At 43.0% G+C, this 25,068-nt stretch overlaps 1 protein-coding gene across 6 annotated transcripts in view; it reads right to left on the bottom strand.

Moving 5' to 3' along the window:
* NAXD (NAD(P)HX dehydratase) overlaps positions 1-20,919 on the bottom strand; it is a 49,714-nt gene extending 28,795 nt beyond the window's left edge. The window contains exons 1-6 of one of the 6 annotated variants that reach the window (XM_075090816.1): positions 20,813-20,919; positions 18,678-19,255; positions 17,054-17,425; positions 13,495-13,645; positions 12,151-12,196; positions 10,342-10,430 (exon numbers count right to left, since the gene is read on the bottom strand). In XM_075090816.1, the coding sequence (XP_074946917.1) occupies positions 10,342-10,430; positions 12,151-12,196; positions 13,495-13,645; positions 17,054-17,425; positions 18,678-19,236 (1,217 nt within the window). In that variant the 5' untranslated portion in view covers positions 19,237-19,255; positions 20,813-20,919. Of the gene's footprint in view, positions 1-10,341; positions 10,431-12,150; positions 12,197-13,494; positions 13,646-16,582; positions 16,617-17,053; positions 17,426-18,677; positions 19,256-20,515; positions 20,593-20,668 lie in introns of those variants that run through there. The other 5 variants (XM_075090828.1, XM_075090837.1, XM_075090866.1 and 2 more) reach the window with 5 other exon arrangements.
* Positions 20,920-25,068: the final 4,149 nt, after the last annotated feature.

The raw sequence follows: 25,068 nt of genomic DNA, 5'->3' as shown, positions 1-25,068 counted from the left end.
GACACTCTTCTAGCGCTTAGCAGCTACAGTCTATACACAACATTTAAACATGCCCAGAAGAGTTCTCTGACACTGAGGTCAGCTGGTCTCTACACCCTCAGGCTTCAGAGCAGGTAACGCTGAAGCTGCCTATCAGTCACAACCCCTGGACCACGGTGGGTCCTCAGCAGTGGAAGAAGCTGTTGGGAGAGGCTCATTGGCATGGGCCAACAGTCTTGCCACGGATCGTTTGGATAATTTGACAGTACAAATAATCATGTTCAGGTACCTGGGAATAAATATTCCTTGGCAGTGTTTAGTTTCTTATTACCAAAAAAGCTAATGTGTATTCTTGTTTGCCTGTGGATCAAAACCATAAAAAAAAAAAAAAAAACAGAACCAAAATACTTTGGAGGTACCAGCACAGAAAGCAAGACAGGTCCTCAGCTGTTTCCTGTGTACTACGCTCACACAAATAACGTTGTTAACTTCCTTTGTCCCTTCATGCCAATTTCTCCACCTGATTACTAACCTGATCTCAAACATCTCCATGTAATTATCGCCTCCACTGACCAAGACATGCATACACAATTGACATTAGTGTTCTGTTTTTTTTTTTAAAAAAGTATCTAGAAAGGTATGAATAAGACATCTCTTTCATCAGAGAGATGCAATCTGCAGGCTTTGACAGAAAGGGATCAAGTAAGCAAGAATCAGTATTGTCTTTAGAGATGCAGAGCTATATGGTAAGTGACTTGGCTTTTTTTCCAGAACAGGAATCACAAATGCAACACGCCCACTCTAAAGCACAAAGCAAAGATTAATACAAAGAGGAGTTGGAAAACCTCTTGCAAGGCCACGAGAAAACAGCATCTAAACTTCTGAAAGGAGGGTTAAAACCTTTGAGAGAGACTTCGATTAACTAAAAGTCAGGGATTTCCTAACATAAAGAAAGCTTTTTTGGAAGGTGATGGAGCAAAAGGCTGGGAAATAGTCTGGCTTTCCCGTAATTTGAAAATACAAACTGCACCATGAACATACACAATCTGGGAAGCTGAATCCAAGCAGTAACTCCTGTAAACATGGACAATGAACTACAATACCATTGTACAGATGTGTGCAGTTAAAGATTCTGGTGACAGACGACAGTAGCAGATAAATGGATCTTCAAACAGCTACTTAACTTCGAGCTAACCACTACATGTAATGTGACACATTATCAGATGCCATTCCAATGAAAAGCTAGATTACGATAGCTCACTGTTGTTCAATGAAGCAACCAAACAACAGCCCTCCAAACCTCAAAAGCTTCCTCAAAGTCTTAGCCTGTCTGGAAAGCAGTTGATAAAAGCTCTTACTACACACAGAAAAGAACTATCACAGGATAAACACATAAATAATGTTTGCAAAACAGAATCATTAATAAGGAAAACCAAAGGAGCGTCTGTAACTCATCTCGTTCCTGTGAAGTTTAGTAGGTAAGGAATAGTCCAAAGCTAATGTCAACAATCATTCAATCAACTTTACACATCATCCATTAGTCAAAGCAGATCTAATCAAACAAGCAAGCATACAGAGTCTCAGAGGGAAGCACACCACGAAAAAGGACCCCGCAGACGTTTACCTGATCAACTTTCCTCGGCTATTAGTGAGAGGTAGAAGAGAGAGACAAAGCTTCGCTCAGTGGAGGCTGAGAAGACTGGGATCTCATGGGAAGACAGACAAAAGCTTTGGCATTTGCCCTCCTTGAAGCCCTGTGTAGACAGGGCCAAGGTATGGTGTTCAGCACCTTGCATGTTTATCTTTTTGCTCTTTTCTCTGCCTCCAGAATGTATTGAGAAAAGTACTTTCCATGGCAAAATCTACAAAGATTCTTTAAATTAAACAGCACTGAGTCTCTGAAATGGTGAGGACAAATTTTCTTTGTGAATTATTGGTAGCTTTAGACAATTTCTGCAAATTAAAATGAATACACCCTGAAAAAATTCCACGTCTTGCCACCTCAATTATTTTTACATACAAGAACCGCACTCATTTGGTTATGGTGCTTATAGCAGCAATTGCTGGGTTCAGTACTGCACAGTCGCATTGTTGCTTCTTATCTTACTGCACAACCTCACTGCCTCTTGTATTACCTTTTAGTTTTGAAAAGCCAGTGAAGAAGAAAAAAACTTTAAGACAAGGCTTTTTGCTCCTCAGGACTCTTCTGTATTTCACCATCCATCACACAATAAAAATTGATATAAAACACAGTTCTGTGTATCTTCATCTTGGTGGAAGCCTGATGTAATAACCTTTCCAAACACGATAAAGAGCCTGAAAAAAAAGATGGTGGCTACTGCCCTGAGATCACCCACAGATTCTAAACATCTTCCAGAGCTATTTGTAACAGATACTTGACAGGTGCTATCTGCTTGAAAGTCTATTCTAGGCTGGTCACTGACCAGAGTGCGAGGACACTTGACAGTTAGGACCTGAAACGCAACTCCCCTCTCTGGCCCCCAAAGACAATTTTGCTGTTCACTGCATTTTATTCAAAGACTGGCTTTCACTGAGTGATCAAAAGCCACCAGGGCAATAGCTTTAAATTGTCACAGAAAGCTCTAAACACAGCAGCTTTCCTCATTCAGGATGACTGACAGTTACTGTCGTTGCTTTCTAGAGGAGGAAAAGGAACAACGGTGATAAGGTGCAGCCTTGTCAAATTTTACACTGAAACAAGAAAATGTGAAGACAGCACGGGTGTAACGAGGAGCTACAGAAACAGTAGATAAGCATGAATGACAGTGCAGACAGGAGGCAGCGGGACCGCAGCTCTTTACATGTGCTTTAGGCAGAGCTGGAACCTCCTTAGTCATCAGAGATGTGGCTTGGACATCACAAAACCCCAATCCGTGTGATCTCCTGCTAGATGACACGGGACACACGGAAGACTGCTGTCACCTCACCAAAATTCTGCTCATTATCTGTGCACACCTGGTGTGACTGAGGCAACTCCAAATGCATTAAAATGTACCGTTGCAAAAGTCTGTTACGTAAACTCAGACAAAGCCACTTTAAGTGGGCAGTTGCAAAAGCCAACCTAGAGTCTTATCTTCAAAGATGGGAAAAAGTGTCTGATCTGAGGATGAAAGAGTTTCGGTTTTGTTTGTCCAAGCACTGCAGATAATTATATTAATGTGAATCAAATGTTAGACCTGCTGACATTTAGATCCTGTCATGTTATACAGTACATCAAAAGAGCGAAAGATGGGACATAATGCGTAGCTCTAGAATTTAAGTAGTTATCTCAGAAAGCTAATTATTAACTATTGTGGTAAACCTTGGGTGAGGTCATTATTGGAAACTGGGTAAATAAGATAGGGAGAGAGATTATTCTGGAAAGGTTAGGTCAAAGGAATTAAAGGCAAAACCAAACAGTGCAAAAATGTTTGAGCATAAAATTAAACCAATTCCATATTCCAGGAGTAGCTGTATTTGTCAATGTTTAAATCATCATTCTTGTGAATTAACTCCAAATTTCCAGAAGCCCAAAGGCTTGAGGCAGCATTTTTCAGCCCCATGAACAGAACTGGAAATAACAACTTGATTGATCCCATTATCAACTCATGGGTCTCTCACAAGCACCTCAATTAGGTAGAGCACATCTCAGTGACAACACAATGGCATGAAGTTGGCTGGATGCAATTAGAAACCAAAGAGACATATATTTAGTAAATTAAGATTAGCATATTAAAATGTCCCTCAAAATTTTAGAAGACAGAACTGTCATTTTCACCTACCAGGCTGCTGAAATATTCTTACATAGTGTTTAACTTGCAAATGCTGGGTAGACCATAGCTATTTTCCTGCTACAATCTGATTAAATGACAGGGAAGAAAATGAAAGAAAGAGAAACAAAGACCCTAATGAGAGGGGGACTGAATACTATTCAAATCAAGTGTTCCTTTTCAGCCATTGACTAAGTTAATTTAGTCACCAGAAGAGAACCTGGTAGGCTTCACCTGAATATTAACAACACAGCAGCAAGAACAGCAACCCAGGAGCCAGGAGAAGCACTGGTGTCATAGGTTCGTAGCAAAGGACCGTTCTAAATATGCAGATACCACAGTCTTTACTTGCTCCATACTCTACCTTCAAGGTAGTGAGAGTCTGAATGACCTATTGAGGTATGCATTTAGAAAAAAGCGCCATATTTACCCTATCGTATTTTTCATATAATAATGTGTCAAAACCCAAAATGTATTCCACAGCTGCTACTTGGACACCAAAAACTCTCATTTAGCTAGATCTTCTGTTTCCCTGGGCATTGGGCAGGAGTGTTGACAACACACTACAGAGATCAGAGCCAACAACAACCTCTTTAATAATGAACCCAAGTGCATTATACAAATGGGGTCACTCGTCTTATGCAAAGCCTCTCACATCCTGTGAGAAAGAGCCCCAAAAGGAGAAACAGCTATTGCTTGACTCCATTTTCTGAGATTTCTCACATGGATATGACAACTGCGCTCAAGGCCAACCTTAACCAGCTTCATGAAGATACCACAGGTATCAACACAACCATTTTACAATCTGCATTTAGATATATCCAAATCTTCGAAGCGGTTGTAGTTTCAATCTCAACCACATTACAATGTGTATTATGACAATCCCCCCAAAACGCATAATGATAACCAAATGTCTTGGACTTAGTATTTTCAGAGTTCATAGAAGTGGTCCTGTTAACTGACTTGGTAAGTAAAAACTGACAATATTCTTCCAAATGGACTGCCCTAAACCAAAACCTTCAAAAGTGACAGAATAAAGTTGAGATGACAATTTCCCCCAGAATGAAACAGACTGAAAATGCCCCTAAGAAAAAACTTATGCACCTTTTTTTTTTTTTAATGTTAAAACCAATAAAATGAAAAGCCTTTACCACATTGGTATCCTTCTCTAGTTTACATTCAATTCTTAAGGCACAGATGATAGTTGAATCAATACCCAGATGGCTAGAATACTTCAAATCAGTTGTGGACACATGAGGAGAGAGAACAGAAGACAGAAAAAGTCTCAGTCTACATATCTGTTTTGCTGATTGGAAAAAGAAGAATAAGACCCTAAAAGCTTCAAATAATAATAATAGTAATTAAAAAAAATATCCCAGGCATGCCTTCCTTCACTGAAACTCAAGAAAGATAAATACCAAAGAAATCTAACGCTGGTGTCAAATCACAGCAGTACAGCAAGCGTTCAGAAGGGTGAATTTGGCCAGGACCTAACTGGAATACAATGCTCCTACATATGTATACATCTTTTTCTGATATATCAGAAAGCAGCAAGAGCAGCAGCACTCCCTGTAGCGATGATGAAAATCTTTGGCTACTTCTTGCATTTTGACGAGGCAGCAAAACCTCTGGTAGTATCACCTGGGGTAAGGACCTCTGCAACAACAGGGAGAAAAGGGACTACGGCATGGGGTGAACACACCTCCCATCTTTTACTCACTCTGCAACATACACCAAAGAAGCAGCAGCTATTTACCAAGAAAGCTGGACACAGAACACAGGACCATAAACAAGTTTTGTCCATGGTACCGCATGACAGGATTAGAAACAGTTTAAGTATATGTCTCTGAGTCAGCACATACAAACTGACCTTTATCTCTCCCTAAGTACTTAGAAAAAAAAACCCCAAAACCTGCTCATGCGATTCCTGGCTAGGCTGCTGTCTAAATGAGATTTGGGAGAAAGATCACAAAGTTCATGCCTGCATCTTCTCTGCAGGTATAATAGGGATCCAGCAGCCAAGTCACTTGGGAGGCATCTTTCTGGTAATCAGAGCAATCTGTGCTTTCACCTTGACTTTCCCTGATGACAAGAATCCTTGCACTTCTTCCAGCAGCAGATTCACAAGAGAGGTTAGTCCCACGTTACACAGAAGCATTTAATAGCTACCCTTAGCTAACACAACTAAAAGGTATGAGCTTCCTCCCACAAAGGACGAATGTTTTTAAATCTCCTCTCCACATAATGAATTAGAAAGGGCCAAAAATCTTAAGATTGTTCCTGGGCTTTCTTTAAGAGACTTGGCACTGGTTAAAAGTGCTCAAGTAACTTATCAGGAGCTTGCTATCCATGACTCACTTTCATTATTTTTTCAAATAATCAGAACATAGCCAAAATCCAACAAAACTATGTTTTATATGTTTTACAAATCATGTTCCAGCAACCCTGATCTAAACTAAGCATCTTCATTAATGGTAACTGGCCTCAACACACAGGCCATCCTCACGAGAGTTTTCTCCCCAATTATTTTTATTTCAAACTGAAAAGAATAATCTTTTTCAAAATTGAAACAAAAACCTGAACTCTGCAATTACCTTTAAGACTTTTAGTGATTCTGGCAATCTTTCTTAGTCCATACAGACCCATAGATGCAACCAGCTGGGAGGAAGGTATTAGTTCTAAATCCATACCTAGTTCAAGGGTGACTTTTTTGGAGATAATGGAAAATTATGTGACTCCTTCAGGACCACAAGAAATTAATGACCTGACATCTCGTTCTACTCCTCTGATAAAACTCTGGAGATCAAGGATTATATCAACTGTTGACTTTATAAATTGTCTGACAACCAGGTTACAAGTGGGCTACTCAGTAGTATCTTGATCTTTCCTGGCCTACAGAGAAAGAACAACTCTGTAAGATTATGAAAAAGTCCTTGCAAGAGGGGAATCTAACAAAATAAATTTATTCTCTCTTTTAAAATATAACCAGCTGGGTTCATACAGCTCATTTAACTTTGTGATCACTCGTCTATCAAGACAGCATAAGCTAACCCAACACAGATATCTATTCAACCTGACATGAGCCAGGGAATTAACACAGGGAATATTAAAAAAGCCCATGTCATGGATTTAGCTGTTCTCTAGGAAGTTCCCAACACTAATGCAAGAAAGTATGTACACATCTACGGCAGAAATCCACACAGAAAATGCCTGCAATAAAACTTAGGAAAACGCAAAAGCTAAGTTTTATCTTGTATTTGTGTAGAGTTTTACAGTAGGAACAGGTCAGCTGAGAAAACAGAAACATGTAGCACAAACCAGGGGTAACGGTGACAAGAGCAAGGCAGCTCTGACCAAGACTTGGTATACTCCACTATTCAAAAGACCCCTACTTCTGCATTATACACTTTTCACTTCTCCTCAGGAAAGCAAAGAGTCAGTCAGCAAAAATGCTGAACTGGTTAGCTGCTCAATTTTTAATTAATACTTTCATTAATAACAAGTCATTGTGGAAGGGGCCATAATGCATTTGACAGAATTCCTGAATAAAAAGGAAAAGCTGCTATTGATAATATTGACTATTCATGACCCCTAGACAGCCAGTTGTCATTATTTAGCTCAGGTAGTGAGGACGCACATAGCCAGGTGTTGAAGCTTCTTCATTCCAGATCCCAGGCTGCCACGTGCAGTCCCAGCTCTCTTACCTTCACTCACAGAACAGGGAATGAAGTCCCAAGAGGAAAACTTCAGAGACAGTTGCATTATGGGTGTCCCCAGCACAGGATGTTACACCAAGAGGAATCCCAGGATGGTCTGCAGCTGGGGCCACATGGAATTGCCCTGGCAGTGCTGTAAGATGGATGCCCGTTTTCATAACCCTCTTTCTGCAATCCTACTCAACCTTTCTCACATAACATTCCTTGCATCCTTAAAGTGACAGACATTTGCCAAGGACCTGAAACGCAACACTGCAACTTCTAGCTCTCGCATACCTTCACTAGTCATGCCATCAAAGATCCGCAACGGCAGCTCTAATGAGCCAGAAGAGCCCTCGCATTCAGGGGGCGGCAGCAAAAAAAAGAGCATGTTTTTCCCTTGAGGTGATCCCCTGTGAGGTGAAGGCAGTAGGGAAAGGTAGCGGCAGCCAAGTCGCAGAGGAGATGATAAAATGTCAGACTCCTGGCAGTACAAAATGGCAGCTGAACCCTGGCAAAATGCCAAGCTGTTCAAACAGTGAATTGAGGAGTACACGGGGCCATAATTATGATTAGCATAATAAGAGAGTGGTACAACAGCTACCTAGTTACTCTGAAGGGTCATGGAGAAATCATAACAAAGCAAAGTTTTAAGGAGAGACACAAAAGAAAACAATGACGTAGCTGCTTGGTGGGTTTTACCCGGAGGTTCTTCCATGCGTGAAGTGCAGCCCGGGAGAAAGTACAAAGACTGTTTAAGAGATCAGGCTCTGAATCAAGAGCGGCCGGCCGTGCCGGGAGAACTCAACGGCTCCACAACATATAAAAGATCATATGAGAAGTGTGACACTGAAGACAAAGGACCTTACAAGAAAAATAGGCTGTTTGTGTAAATTTGAATAAAACCTGGGCTTCAACAGAGTCAGTCAAGGTTTATTCCTTTCTAACCAGAAAATACTGTTTTCTCTTTTCCTCAAATGAAGCATAAGAGATAAAAATATGAGAACATTTAACAAACAAATTCTGAACATCCTGATATTTGCGTTTTTTCATTTTGAATGTCATATAAACAATATTTACAAATCCACTGCTTCATGCAATTAGCCAGCTGTCTGGGTAAAATTAATCAGAGTTGTAATAAAAGTATTAAACATTGCAGTTCAGACTTAAAGCTACATGGATATGAAAACTGCTAGATTCACTGTACTTTGTACATCTAGAGGAATTTATAGACATAGCTGAAGTTTAAAATCGAAAGTTCTCTTTGCGAATAGAAAGACCAGTTTTCAGAATTCCACAGGAGACACTGAGAATCTGTGTATAAAAAAATCAAAATACTCTTGTTCAGTAGGCACAATCTGGTCCTCCATGAGTAGAAATTTTACCCTTTGCATATTGTCACCTCCCTTTTTCTCTGTGCTGCTTCTGTTTCTCCTCTTAACCTTTTCCATTACCACAGACATCAAGAACCCCATGTATACTAAAAATGCCCCTCCCAAGGCAAGGTCAACTCCTTCCCATACAAGACAACTGTATGCTGTACCCGGACTGTGATCCATCAAGACAACCTAAGTTCCAAGCTAATACTGCCATTACAACTGTGCATCTCATTTGTTATCATGTGGTATGAGACAGAAAGGACATCAACTGAAGATGTACCTTTTGGATTTTAGAGGCTAATACAGTTGGACTGGTAAAAACCCTGCCCCTGTTATTTTCCCCTTGCTTTCCAACATGACTTTTGCCTGTCTAAAATCCACAAAGTCACGGGTTTTTTCTATCTTTGAAAAAAAAAAAACACAAAATAAAATAAAAAAAACACCGAACAAACCAACCCAAACCAACAAAACACAACCCTTGATATCTGTCTAACTGACTTCTTTCTAAGCACCTCTCTCTACACCAACAGGAATTAAACCCACCTTTAGAATGTAATAAACTTATGGCTTCTAACTGCAGGCATCTGCATGAAGGAGATCATATTCTTCCTCGCAGACACCAAAATATTTTTACCACCATAAATCCTTCCTGACAGCAGTATCTGACAAACACGATTTTAAATTATGCTTTTTCTAGATTAATCACAGCTTTTCTACATACACCAACGGACGTTGACACACACTGGTGCAAGCTAAGCTCAGGGACTTATACCTCAGACACACATCTTAATTCTCATTTGTGGTGCTCATTGTAAACCATTGTAACACCTAATTGAAACATTTTATCCTGTAAAACTTCACTAATCAGCAACATATTTCAGAACACAAATTCAGGGAAGCACACACTGATTTTCCCAATTAGGACAGTGGCTTATTAAACTTTTCTTCTTCTTGTTAATAAACCCTGTATTTTAGATTATTTTAGAACATCTATTTATTCCCAGGAATAGGTGTGTATCTAATGCAACATACTTATGAAAAAAATGAGAATCAGCATCTCTCTTGCCCAGTAATTTTATGTATTGAGAGGAAAAAAAGATACACTACTGTTAAATACTATTAGGACTGAAGAAGCAAGAGAACATACTCTATTTGCCTTTCAAATGCAGATTCTAAAATGCTGACTTGTAGTGACTCTCAGTTCTGGATTTTGCTACTGTTCTCAGTGAAATGCATTACAATCACAGAACACACGTCAGCAAGTAGCGGAAAGCAAGATCTTTGCTTTTTAAAAAATTGTACTTCGTACAGTAATGAAAAAAATTCACAACTGATTGTTCTATATTAAATATCTAACTGCTTGTAATGAAAGGACAAATGCAGGAGTTTTTGTAATCTCTAGCTCACCCAATGTGTAACTCAAAAAAAAGGAATAACGCAAACTAATCAACTGTCAGACTGAAACGGTCAAACTAGTAATCCTGACTTGCTCATTTAAACAAAAGATAAGTCACTTACAGGACCGGATGAACAATCAGCTCTGGACTATATGATTTGATTACTGTTGCTGCATCTTTGGTACAAAACACATGGGATAAATCTGCACCCTAAAAAAGAAAATTTGCAAACAGAATTATCAAATTTATACTTAATAATAACGTTACCGTTCCAAAGTGAGTAATTTACCTGAATTCTTATTTCTCAGTAGTTAAAGCAAACTTTATTATTTTTTTCTATTTTGGCTTAGACTACCATGCAATGTTTTGGAGAAATTTTTTTTTGTATTTGACGTCCAATAGTATTTTTTTCTGTTCCTCACCAATATGATGACTGAAAACACAGATCTTGAACTTTTACTCACTTGAGAAATGTTTCTCATTTGCAGATGAGCAAAGACTAAAATGTCACACATACAACAAGAAGAAAGCTGTTCAACTACGTTGAACAAGAGACAAGCTACATCAGAGAGGAAAAATAATACCATAATATACTTGCAAAACAGAGCTATGGCAATCTATGAGTACGTTTCCAGTCCTACCATTTCTACTAAATGGGCCAAATCCGTACTAGATAAAGGCTGGCACAATTTTAACAACACGCCTTAAGTTAAATAAACATTAAAGCTGAGGATTTTTGCCTCAAGCTTCTGTTATCCACTCAAAAAATCAGACATACACATAAAAATTGTGAAAGCAGTGACCAGAAAGCCTGATCTTGTATCTGTCTTGCATACTGAAATTTCCCAAGGTTAAGAAGTGTCTCCTCTGCTTTATTACTACACATTTAACATTTCAAGCTACTAAGCAATGCAGAGATTTGATGCTCTGACTCTTTATGTGCAGATGCAATGGTTGGAGACCAAGTGGCTTCAACAGGGGACCTCCTGGTATGCTACTGTATCTGCACATAGTGAGCAAAAAGCTGAATGGCCTTAATATCTTATGTACGATCATTAAATAATATCATTTCAGTTTTAAATCCTTGAGGGACTGCACCCTGGAGGAGAGGGGGCAGATGGTGGAAATACCTGGATTGGTTACCTACTTATTGGAACAAATCATCAAAAAGAAAAACATACGCAACATATCAAAAGTACTGACACACTGTATATAGAGTACTGAAAGGAGTATGTATTATGTAAGCATGATTTGTTTACATTTGAATAATCACCGCTCTATTTATGTAGTCAGCAGTAAATATACTTTTAGCCAGTTAATATGTCACTAAAATAAGGAAGTTCACACTTCTAGGAAAAAAAAGCTTAGAAAATACTTCTGCTAAAGATTATAATGTAAATAAAACGTGCTATTAAAAGTTACACTAAATTCAAGCAACAATCTTTAGACTTATAGCACATAAGAATTTTACTAGCCTAAAGCTGTAAGTTTTGAAGGAAAGTTACTTAATTTAACACACTAATCAGGTCCAGAAAAAATTTCTAAAGAACTGACCATAGCGCTGAAAATATAACTTTAAATATTAATCTAAAGTTACCTTATTGTTCACTTTTGGAGAAAATATTTCATCAAGTTTTGAAGTTTCCTATCCAAACCTCTGATAAAACAGTTTTCCCTCTGAAATTTTCAGGTTTCTTACATATGTCTAATTTTACTTATACAGAGAAAACATTTACAGAAAACACAGCAAATGACACACATTTACAAAGTATTTCTACCAATCGAGGACTAAAGATTTTCTTTGTTAAATAGAAGACCTTTTGTAACTCAAATTTCATGTGCAGCACAGAACGAATGCTTTTAAAAAATGGCACTTAGCCAATACAAATGATTAAGAGTTCATTTTGGATTGGTATAGAAGAACACGTACCACTTTGAGAGCTGTAATTGCAGCAAAATATGGTGCTCCAGTGTATCTAGAATGAAATACAATTTAGGTTAGGAAACACAGTCATGAGATCAGATAATCTGGAAATCAGCCTGCCATAATGAAGCCCAAAATTCAAGACCAAATTTTAAGAAAGCTTTCTCTTTTGTTTACTGTAAAAGACAGATAAAACCTTGCTATACTGAAGCCACTCTCAAACCTTGCTTTGATTTCGAAGGCACAGGATTTCACCTTGGCCACCTGATCCTTTCATAGAAATATTTGCAAAGATTTACAAAGATCATACGGTAAAAAAGCAACCTCTTCTCAGACAACCAACTTAAAAGTTTAGAGACAAACAAAACAAAACAAGAGTCAAGCAAAGTTTGCAAGCCAAATTTGAAATCTGTGACCTGGACCAATCCCACCCGGTTTTAGATGCTTCACTGTGATTCCAGTTGCCCTAAGTTCTCTTTATGAAGACTGAACAGAGAGATATGGACAGAATCATCCTCCAGCGGCGCCTACTTTTGCCAAGAGGAAAGAACCTAAGCCCGTTAGACCAACAGGAAAACTAACTCCTTGGTCATCAATGCAGCTATAAGACAGCACCTTTTTGCTCTTTATAGAATGTTTATTAATAGCAGATGTCCAACAGCAGATCTCTTTCACAGGAGTAAGATGCCATCTCTATTTCAAAAGGGGAAAATGAAAAACAGGAGGGTGTAGGGGCTTATTCAAAGTATTGTGCAGATTACTGAATGTGGCCAAGAAAAGAATAGAGCCTGTTTTATTTCTAGGTCAGTACAGCATTTAACTGATTTATGCTGTATCTCTCTTATCCCTGAAACGTGCTATTTCTATTACTCCAGTACATAAAACAAGGTATTGACAGAATCTAGTAAACACCACAATTTATCAAAATAAAAAAGCACTCAGTAAGAAAATATACTATTCCTGATTTAAGAGACCCAGTTCCCAAAATACCAAAATATATATTAAAAAAATCAGATGTGCCATTGGCTTATGCTATTCTACTTATTCTATAACTTCATCATGCAATGGGAAAGGACTAACACTGAAAGCAGAGAGAGTCTGGTGGCCAAAAAAGATAGAGAAAGTAGACACAGTCACGAAGAGCATTGTAAATTTCAGCCACATTCCCTACCAAAATTTTGTAACATGATGCAATGTTCTTCCCTAAGTACACATGGTCATGACAGACTAGTAAAGCTCTCTGGAAAACACTCATGTTTTAAATGTAAGGTGAGTTTGAATGGCTTCTAAAATACTTATAACATCCTCAAACTCTCTCAGAAAGAAAAACAAAATTTCTGTTTAACTTACTCTTGACATCCTCCAACGATGCCTATACGTCCATCTTGACCTTTATGCCTCTTCCCTGTTAGAGGAGGGATAACATTGCGCACCAGTTGAAAAATGTTCTCCATATCCTTTAGAGAGTGTGTTCTGTGCAGTGAAAAAGATCTCTCTATAACTGAAAAGAAGAAAATAAGCGTTGAAGTATGTTCTTTCTTAAACTACCATCAGCATTTCTTCTAAGCACTCGTAATCACTCAAAATCACTCCAAGATACACAAAGTGACATACTTCTAAAAACCGAATGCTTCATCACTTAAGGCCTTTAAAACACTGAGTAACTAGGGAAGGTTATAATTTAAAAAATTAATTTAGGGTCTGATGCAGAGAATATTCCCACTGACTGCTCACAGTCCTAATTTAGGGCTCAGGTACAGAAAGAAACAGCCCAGCATAGTTACATGAACATTTCTTAACTAGAAATATCTTCTTAGTTCAGCCTGAAATCACTTCCATAATTAAGCTCAACTGAAATAGGTACACTTAATAAGGACTAAGCACATCCAGACACAGAGCAAGCACAGAGCAACTAAACCCACATTTTAAACATACACCCTACCTTATTTTTCGCTCCCCCTTAAAGACTTCCACCTCTTAGCAGAATCAGGGCCTATCTCACTGCTTTTTTTTTTTAATCTTGGCAGGTGGTTACAAGGCATAATGAGTCTTTCTGCAAAACTATAATCCAGCGCACTAAATGCAAACATTGCAAATACCACACAAAGATAATTTTTAGCTATAATACAACTACAGATCTCTGATGCAAAACTACATGTCAAGCCACATATTAAGATAACTGCACACTCAGAAGGCTACATATTCAAATTACAGTTTCAAAAGACTACAAAAAATCAGAATTAAAAAGTATTTCAGCAATTAGAACTAAAGAGAATTAAACCATTTACCTAATATGGGACAAATCTGAAGATCAGTACTCCTATCAACGCTGTGTTAACTATAAATTGCAGTAAATACACTAAAAGAATAAGTTCTTATATTTCAACAACGCTCCTCATTAACTGTACAATTCTGTTCAGAAGAGCAGTTTATTTGAACATTAATATTAGTCTCCTAGACCGCAGCTATGCTTACTTTCTTTTTTACAGATCTTCTAAAAAAAGCTTTCAAGGAACTGCTACATAGTAATACATAATTATGTAAAAACTAACTCCCACAATACTCCTTATTTTCAGCTGTATAAAATTTAGTAATCCCACCCCCCCAACTCCAAAAACTAGACGAGGGGAAAAAAACAAAACAAAAAAACCCCCAAGAAACAACCTGTTCCAGAAATTTTGGCCGTAATAATGGGGGAAAAAAATATAACAAACAAGAAAACTCCACATCTGTGTGCTATCAACAGAAAGCACCTTTTTGTCCGTCTTCCACAGAATCTAAACCGAAACGTGCTAATCTTCGGTAATAAAATGCTTTAGTGTTCAATAACAATAAATACTCCTGGCTGATCTTTTGCTTTCAAAATCCTTCTATAATACAGGCATCCCATTTCTATTGAGATAAAAAAAAATAAAAAAAGAAAAAAATAAAAGAAAAAACACCGTTTTGGATTATGGCCAAAATTGCATTGCAGTGACCCAGAGGAGAACAAAATGCTCATCTCCTCTGGAAACAGGGCAGATTATTTTCTTTAAATCACACTTCATAAGCTCACTGGTTTTCAACCACACAAGAAATATACTTAATCATACAGCTTGTAACCCCTTAAAGTACAATGTTGTTAAGAAGATCCTCTGTTTCTTTGTTGCTGTTTTTTGTTTATACATAAATATAAAGCGATTGCATAATAAATAGGGAGAAAACAGAAAACTATGCAAAAAGTGATTCTTACCTACAGAAACACTAAAGCATATTTAGCTCTAAACTGAAATCTTAATTCTTTAAAAGATGTGCTGCCTGAAGGGTTATTTTCACATTTTATTATAAACACTTTGCTACACCTTTACCAATTAAGATTAGAATCCCAAGTTGCTCTTGCTACAGTTAAATATATATAATGCATTTCTGCACAGTGTAATATGATTGTACACCTATATGACAAAATCCAGCAAGAAAAACTGAACTTTAGTTTCAAGTCTTTACAGATAATGAAACTCTTTCAGCGAAAAACCTTTCAGAAGTAATGGTAAGGCCTTGTAGGTACCATCACCCTGGCCTAGAACCTCAAACAATTTCCTAAGGGATTTTCTGAAGCACTTCAGGTTTCCTTTTAATTTAAAAGTGAAAACAACATTTAAAACACAGAATCCAGCCGCATGCTGTAATTTATCTACGAAAGTCTCCTGCTATCAAGGAATGCTACAAATCAACTATCCAGTCAAGAAGAATCACAACCAACTCAGTCAGCCTAAACCCTCAACAGGCCTAATCATCCAGTCCCCCTTGCATTTTACAGGGAAACGTAGTATGTAACGTGGAACTGATAAGGCTCCAAGATTCTCTCAGGAATCAGAGAATACCCTTTAGGATCTGGCATGCCAGATTATTATTCAACACTGAGGCTGGGTGGTTTTTTTAATTTTCAAACCACGCTTTTTTCTTCCAAGCAGTGTGAAATTCAGAATTAGAACGAGACTTGTGTCGTTTCCACACGGCAGGCTACAACCACCGAGCCCCAAGCAGACTCTGGTTTCAGCACTGACAAGAGTATCCCTGTTTCCCTCCTGCCCACGCAATCTATCTCCACGTACAAAGAAACTATGATAAAGATAAATGACACAGAGCCACAGATGCCAAGAAGTCTGTTAATGAATGCTAATATCCGATTATCAGCTTCTGGCCCACACATAAGGTACGGAAGGAAAAGTCTGCACATAAATACCAATTCTAGAGTTGTTGCTTTGCCTTTTTCTTTAAAATAAATTCAGACCCCGAAGAATTTATAAATGAGCTGGTGTAGAATAAAGATGTACACCAATATTTTCATCTTCCATCACATCCACTACAGTAATCTGATGTTTAATTAAAAGATAAGATTCAGAATTTTGATTTAAAGAAAATTTATTTTAAAGAAGCTGGATTTTAAGATTTGACTTACTTCAGTGAGGCAAAACTCCACTCTTTTCCCAACCCTGAAAAAACATATGCACAGCCTTAACTTCACGTACTGGGTTAGGCCTGTTAACTTCAATAGCAGCACAATTTCCGCTACAAGGTACCTAGTGTCTCCAGAAAGCTTTCAGCAAATGTACTACTTGCCTTTCACATACAAAACTTCTCCTAATTCCACTTTACAGAGACGTGAATGTGGAAGGAGTCCCCAAGGTTTATAAGGTTTGAAAAGTGTGATTTTGCTCGTTAGAATTTGTTAAAACTAATGCATCTCTATTAAAAAATCAGTACAATGATAGGAATAATGTTTTAATTTCATTTTACATCAGACAGACACCTTTACCACAATATTAAATAATTCCAACTAGCTTTTATTTTCAAAAGCTACTTACTACCAGTGCTTTCACACAGAAGTTTAAAAAAAACGAGCTTTTCTTTATGCTATAGAAGGAAGTACCTATCGGTGGAGAAAGTGCTGCTGTCATAGCATTATAATTAAAGTTATCCCCATATGAACGATGGTTCGCTCTCTGAGGTGGACTCGCTGGTATAGATTGTGACCTTTGTGATACTGTAGAAGAAATTCCTGCCAACATCTGTCCCAGCATCTGTAACATCTGGAGCTCTCGAGCATGCTCAGCTTCCCGACGCTTGTCCTCAATTTTGAGCCTCTGCTCTTCGTATCTGTAAAATTTCTCTTCTGTATCCACACTCTGCTGCAGGAATTTTTCCATCATTTTATCCAACGTTAAATTCGCGTGGCGTTTTTTTGATCTTTTGGGCTGACTGAGAGGCGGGGTAATAGTTGGAGCATTGATTTCTTTAAAGCCTAAAACAAGAGGACAGACAATTATTTTTCTGAAGTGCTAAGAAGAAAGCAGAAAAAAAAAAACCCTTCCTGTGAGATGTGGGCCTAATATGTCACAAAGTTGTTATTCTTTTTCGATGTGAACTGTAGTTATTGCAGACATTTTTATTCCAGAGTACCAAAGCAAAAAACACGAGCTTCTGCAAAGTTATAAAGGTAACGCAAAAATTACACAGAGGCATCTTTTAATTGTTGTAGTACTAAACTTCGACAATAGGAGTCTTTTTGATGTTCTAAAAAGGTTTAAGTGAAGGCTATTAAATAGTATAGCCTCATTTGTGTATTGCAGGTAATTACATTAATCTAAATTGAGTTTCAGTCTGTTGGCATTCTGGATTTGCATTTCAAAAGAACATTAGTGTAAACAATTCTTTGATGGGGTTTATGTGTAAAAAGAAGGTTGGTTAAACGTCAACCAATTGGCTGATTCCTCAGTGATGTCAACTTCTAAAGACAGGTTCATGTTTGTATTAAAACCACAGCATTAATCTAGATTTAAAACAAACAAATAATACCGGCTCCCCCCCCAACACAAATAGGGAGCTGAGGGTAAAGAACGAGCAAGGAAGGGACAGGCTTTATCTAAGGGCTGCTTCTGTCCGCAAGCCTGCTAAAGTTAGAAGCAGTGTTTCTGAAACAACTCAAGCAATTAATTACGTAAAAGCTCTCCCCTAGCCTTCTGGCCTATCTGCGACAATAAGGAGATTTTTCAGGTATTATCGTCATGGTCGTTTTCATGCCGATTAACAAAACCGCACACGGTCTGCAGGGAACGGGAAAATCCTCCAGCGAGGATGCCTATTTTCTTGTACAGCGCTACCTGATACTTTGTCTCGATAATCTCTGCGCTAGTTTTCCATTGGTTTCCCATTGCTAAACACCGATAAAAACTCACTACGGTCTCCTCCGTCCCCCAGCATCTCCCCTTACCCGGTTTGCAGCATTTCCCGTCCCCCCCAGCAGCTCGCTCCCCTTCCCGGCGGTGTTGGGGGCCGGGGGCTTTCGGGGACGACAAGGTGCGGGGAGGCGGGGGCGGGGGGCAAGGGCGGCTTTGGGAGCGCAGAGGACGGGGCGGGAGGGAGGAGGGTAAGGCAGAAGCGACTAGAAACACGCTGGCAGAGGGCTGCCGGAGCCCGGGAGGGGAGGGGGGGAGCCGCGCTGCCCGCGGGGTGAAGGGAGGACAGCCGGCGCCGGGAGCCCGCCGGCTACTCACCGTCGCCCGGTGGCACGGGGATGGCGAAGGGGGGGCACTCCACCTTGATGGGGTGGTCGGCGTAGGAGGAGCACTCCCCGGAGTCCTCGGTGAAGTTGTCGCGGGGGGACTCCAGCTCGGCGTCCTCGTCCAGCTCGGCGTCCACCTCGCGGCTGTTGTGCGGCGTGCCCGGCGTGGGCGGCCCGGCCAGCGGCCCCGACGGCTGCGCGCCCTCGGGCGGCGGGGCCAGCGGCTCGGGGGCGCCGTCCGGGCCCCCCCGGCAGCTGAGGATCCGGTCCATCTCGTCGTAGTACTTGCATATCTTGCGGGCGTGCCCGTTCTTTTTCAGCCCGTCCCGGGCCTGGTAGTACTGGCGCTTGAGGCCCTTGATGCGGATGCGGCACTGCTCCGGGGTGCGCTCGAAGCCCAGCTCGGCCAGGCGGCAGGCCACGTCCCGGTACACATGGCTGTTCCGAAAGTTGCCGTCCAGCGCCGACTGCACGTCCGCCTCGCCCCAGATCTCCAGCAGCGCCCGCGTCTCCAGGTCCGACCACAGGAAGCCCCGCGTGTTCGTGATCATCCTTGGCCGGCCGGGGTCACTGCAATGGCCGCGCACCGGGGAGAGGGAGGGAGGGAGGGAGCGAGAGAGGGAGGGAGCGAGGGAGGGAGGGACGGAGGGGGGCGGAGGAGGGCGGCGGGGAGGAGGGAGGGGGGTTTAATGCCCGCACTCGGCTCTCCCAGGGGGCGCCTACGCCAGCCCCGGCGGCGGCAGCCGCGGTGCGGGGGGAGGCGGCGGAGAGCCGGGCCCCGGGCTCCGCATCCCAGCCCGGGCCGCCGCCGCTCGCACGCAAACAAAACTTTCCAGGCACCGCTTTGCGCTGCGGGCACCTGCAAAAAGCTGGGGCGGGTGGGTTGTTAGAAAAAAAAAAAAACAACAACAAAAAAAACAAACCACAAAATCCTTCTCACCCCGGCTCGCCCCCCGCTGAAAACAACGATGATAAATTAAAAAAAAAACACAGAAGCGGGCTGGCGGCGGGGAGGCGCGGCCCCCTCCCCCGGGGCAGGGCGCGCCGCCGCCCGGCTCAGGCAGCCACCGTGCGCGGCCGCTCCCCCGCCCCGGGCTCCTCCGGGAGCGGCAGGACGGCGGCGCTGGCTGGACTTGGAGGCCCTGCTCATCACAGTGCGCCTCCCTCCCTCCCTCCTTCCCTTCTTCCTCCTCCCCCCCTCCCCGCCGCAGTGGAGCGCGATCCCTGCGCACACACACACTCATGCACCAGACACACAGACAGGGCGCTGCAGCTCGGCGCCTTGCATCACCCCCGCGCCAGGACGGGCACCGCCACCCCCGCCCCCTCCCCAGGGCCGCCGTGTCGCTCAGCCCCGGGGGCAGGCAGGCAGCCGGGCTCCCGCGGGCACACGGACACGAGTGGTGCCAGCAGCTCGGCTCGCCCCTGCAGGCCGCCACAAAAGCCTACGCTGCGGCTGGCAGAGACGGCGCCTCCCGCAGACCCGAGCAGCCCCTGCCCTCGGCCGGAGCCCCGCGAAGGGGCTGGTGGTGCCGGGGTTTGTATGCGCTCCCCCCCGCCCCGGCCATCCCCTCGTAGGTTAGGTGGGCGCTGCGGCCGGTCCCCGCTGCAGGCTGGGGGGGGTTTCATTGTGCCGGGCCGCCCCAGCCGCTTCCCTTCGGTTTTGCTCCGGCGGGAGCCGCGGGGTGGGGGGGAACGGCGGCGCCAAGCCCACCTCCCCGTCACGGGAGGCCGCCGCCGCCGCCCCCCTCACGCCCCGGCCCAGCCCCTCAGCGGGGCAGCTCGGCCGAGCCCCCCCCGGCGGCCTTTCCTTCCGTGGGCAACACCCACCGTCCCGCCCGCCCACGGGCTTCCGCGGCCCCCTCGGCGGGCAGCCCTCGGCACAGCCTGCCGCCGCTGTGCGCCCACCGGCCCGCCCCCGCCTCCCCTCAGGGGCGGGCCCCACCCCCTCCCGCCACAGCCCCGGCGCAGCCATGTGTATACCTTCATCACCCCGCAGCCAGAACGCCAAGGCCAAGGCCAGCGCAGCCAGGGCGCCGGCGGTGACAGCGCCCCGTCCCCACATCCTCCCCGGGGAGAAGGCTCGGGCCGGGCCCCGCGGCTCGCCGCTCCGCGCTCTCCTCTTACCTAGCCACAGCGCGGGGCTCCCCACACCCCCCGCCAAGCGCGCAGGCCAGCGGCGCACACAGCTCATCGGCGCGGCTTCCGGCTCCGCGCCGCGCCGGGCAGGGCAGGCCGAGGCGGGCAGGGCAGGGCAGGGCAGGACCGGACCGGGCAGGGGAGGCCCGCCCGCCCGGCACGGCTCCGCGCCTCCCCGCGGCGCGCTGCGGCCTCCCCCCGGCGGCAGCCAATGGCGGCGCGGGGCCTGCGCGGGCGGGCCGCGCTAAGGGAACGGCCGCGGCTCCCGGCGGGGCCGCTGAGGCCTCGTCCGGCGCCCCCGGGCCCCTAGCTGCCCCCGCCGCTGGGCCTCGGTTGTGTGGCAGGGCCCGGCTGGGTCCGGCCCGGGAGGGGAGAGGTAGAGCTGGGAGCGCCCGGCGCGGCCGTCACGGCGCTTTGGGGCTGCTTTCCCAGCCCTTTTAATTGGCAGCAATTAAAAACTCGTAGGAATTACCGTTTATTGCTCCCAGCATTTAAAAGCTCTTCATGTCCCTCACCTTGCCAAGCATTTCTGAGCAAACACCTGATTTACGAGCAGGATTAATTTCTAAGATGCTATTTCTAGCTCAGATACATCATTGTAGAGCAATATTCTTGTAATACTTTTATACTCTAAAACACACCAGAGTAATGTGCGCTTGCAGCCCAGAAAGCCAACTGTATCCCGAGCTGCATGAAAAGCAGTGTGGCCAGCAGGTCAAGGGAGGTGATTGGACCCCTCTACTCTGCTCTGCTCTACTCTGCTGGAGTACTGTCTCCAGTTCTGGAGCCCTCAGCACAGGGAAGACATGGAGCTGTTGGAGCGGGTCCAGAGGAGGGGCACAAAAGTGATCCGAGGGCTGGAGCACCTCTCCTACAAGGACAGGTGGAGAGAGTTGGGGCTGTTCAGCCTGGAGAAGGGAAGGCTCCAGGGAGACCTTACTGCGCCTTTCACTACTTAAAGGGGCCTTATAAGAAAGATGGGGACAAACCTTTTAGCAGGGCCTGCAAGGAGTAATGGTTTTAAACTAAAAGAGGGTAGATTTAGACTGGATATAAGGAAAAAACTTTTTACAATGAGGGTGGTGAAACACTGGCATAGGTTGCCCAGAGAGGCGGTAGATGCCCCATCCCCAGAAACATTCAAGGTCAGGCTGGACGGGGCTCTGAGCAACCTGGTCTAGTTGAAGATGTCCCTGCTCACTGCAGGGGGGTTGGACTAGATGGCCTCTAAAGGTCCCTTCCAACCCAAAGCATTCTATGATTCTATGGTCACCTCTAGTCCTACGGTACCTACTTAATCTAGACAATGAATCAAAATACAGTGTGGCCCAGGAAAAAAACTAGCTTGATTGTATGCATGAGAAATCTGAGACACTAAAGCTCAAAACAGCTGTAATTTCTGCTCTAGACTCCTGGGTACTTCAAGCAAGAGTGTCCTTATAAAAGCTTCTAGCCTAACTAGAGCAGTGAAATGCCAATGTTTCAATCAATTAATATTTTGAAGGGGTGATGACAGACAACATTTTCCTTTACTGTTTTTTGTTATATATGAACTGTGGTCAAACAGACCTGCTGGTTTTACCTGGACCAAACCCAAGCAGGAGAGATTTCTGCCCTTCAGCTTCAGAAGCGTCACTTAAAAAAGGCATGCTGTCTGCAAACTGTGAGACAGGCAACCTGAGCTTTTAGGTAACCCAGGTTGAACAGTAACCCAGGTACTGGAGCAGGAGCTTGGATGCCTGACAAGGTCACTGTCACGTATTAACTTGTTTATTGAAAAGTTACTCTTCTTTAGGTCCTGGTATCTGGTACAATAAAGGCAATACCAGGTCAGTAAAATTTGCCCTGTATTCAGTCAGCACAAGTAATGCTTTCTACCCTTTGATTATCCGACTGTGGCAACCCAAAAGATAGATTCAACAGCAGTCACATTTAGTTTTTACATGAGTTATGAGTTCTAACCCAGAAAAAAAGGTTATCGGGTTGTTGGATACCACGTTTCTTACACTCCTGTTTTGATTCCAGATGGAAGGACAGAGACTGTGTAGATTTCCTGTAACTACGGGCTTCCTCTATGCCAAAGTTGTTCAGGTTGTTCAGGCACAACCTTGACATCAACTAAAACAGTCTTGCTACTACTGTTAGCCAACTCGAGTGTAAAAACTTTGGACTATAACACATTGCCGCCCCTCAAACATTCTATTGCTCTGCATCTAACTGAAGTTACCTTCTTTTGGTATAGTACTGGCTGCCGTCTCCTTGCACGGCCGTTATAAATCCATGACTACTAGTGCTGTCTCTGAGCCCAGCATTGGCGATGTTACTTAACCAGGGGATGAGGCAGGGAAAAAGAGCCTTTTACTGAACTACAGAGGGTAAAAGGTGCATGAGGCAAAAGTTCACACACCTGTCATAGAGTTAAAGCAGCTGCAAGAGGCACTTGATTTCTTTAGGTATATACTATGCCATCATTTTTTATTGAGCTTCCTGTTCTGACAGTCCTGTCACTTTGTCTACTTGTCTGTCTGCTTGTTCCTCTCTTACATGGAGGGAGGAATGACCCTGCGGAGTTCCCTTTTGTGCTTTGGACAACATATTTCTGGCTTCATTGCTTGTTGCTCCATTGCTGGCCCTTACCTCTTTCTCAGAGTCTTACCCCTCCTCCTCTAGCTCTTGATCTCAGCCTTCAGTTCCAGCATTTTAACCCTTTTCTAGCTACATTGTCACCACAACAACTCATTAGTGGAGTAATTAGTGCAACCTCTTCCTCCCCTGCTCCACAAAGAAAGTCCAGCCATCAGCGGCCAGTCTGAGAATGTCCTACTACTGTCAAGGAAGGCAAGAGCTTGGAGGTTTGCCTTGGTAGTAGATGGCAGCAGTCACTGACAGCTGATGCTTGCGGGGAATGGAATGTGTGTATGTAGATAGCATGAGGTATGGACTGTGAGCGAGATGTCCCTAGGTAGGGATCCCAAAATAGTGACCGCTCTGTACCATTTTGTGGTTTCTTCTGCAGGTTCCTGCTGAATCTTTGCTCACAATATTTTTGCTTTTTGCTTCTGATCACTTTGTACGCACTCAGCACTGAAGTCTGAGTCCTTGCCATCCATCTGGTAACTGTTGTGCAAACCTGCCCACCCAAACCATTCCAAGGCGAACGTGGACAGCAGATGGCAATAGCAGAGCTTGCAACATCCTTTGATTGCATTCTCTCCACTCAAATAATTGTAAGCCTGTAGTGGAATCGCCATTTAATATCATAAATTTTACAAACATATCCATGTTAACACTTCCATGTTAATAACTGCAAGAGGAGGTTTAAGCATTCATGTGGAGTGAGGGAATGGAAGAACTCAGAAGTAATAAGTAGCTTTAAATGAAACTGCCCGTAAAATATGACCAAAGATTTCTTTGTTGTTGAAATGGGAATCTGGAAGTACTCTCCATCATGAAAAAGTGGAAAGTCTTAATTTAATTTGAATGTTTACCTAGCTAAATTGCAGGAATTAGAACTGATAGTGATAATAGAGAAGGCAATAGTGCTATATGTGTTAAGATAAAAACGGGGCCAATCCTGCAGATGTTATCAGCAGTACTCTTTACTGCCATTAAAGTGAGTGGAATGAGCATGTTTTATACCTAATCTTATGTTTCTCTTAATACAGGACAAAAATGTGGTTTTATATGGTGTAACTTTTAGTTTGTTGGTTTTGATGTCTCTCTAGGCCGCAAAGAAACTGAAAGCAGAATAAGGAGACCTGGAGCTATAATAATTCCTGTCACTACACATCTGTGCATTTTTATATTCAAGAGAAAGGATAGCAGCAAGCAATTAACAGCAAGCCGCTAAAGAAACACATCAACAGGTTTCGGTTTACCTATAAAGTTTACTATACAGGAATGTCACATGGGCTGAAGAGAGGAAAGGAAACTTTAAATGAGAAGAAATATACCCACACCTGATTAAATACTGTGTAATATGTTAGTCCCTAGAGCTTTGGTAATTCTTCATATTTTTACAAGGGCAGCACTGATACTATCACTTCTGGACATACTCAGTATAATATTTGTCAAGCCCCGTGCTTCACTAGATACTTTTCGTTTTATCCAAAGCGAGCAGTAAGATTTTTTTCTTTTTGCTGAGTGTTAATGGTAAAAGAAACAGATATCAAAGAAACAATAAAGAGAACATTTCTGTTTTGTCCTCTTCTTAGAACACGTGATAAGAATGATCTATGTACTCG

The sequence above is a fragment of the Phalacrocorax aristotelis genome, chromosome 1 (assembly GCF_949628215.1).
Source record: "Phalacrocorax aristotelis chromosome 1, bGulAri2.1, whole genome shotgun sequence".
Taxonomy (NCBI): domain Eukaryota; kingdom Metazoa; phylum Chordata; class Aves; order Suliformes; family Phalacrocoracidae; genus Phalacrocorax; species Phalacrocorax aristotelis.
The sequence above is the reverse complement of the archived record's forward strand: the minus strand, read 5'-3'. Positions and strand labels throughout refer to the sequence as shown.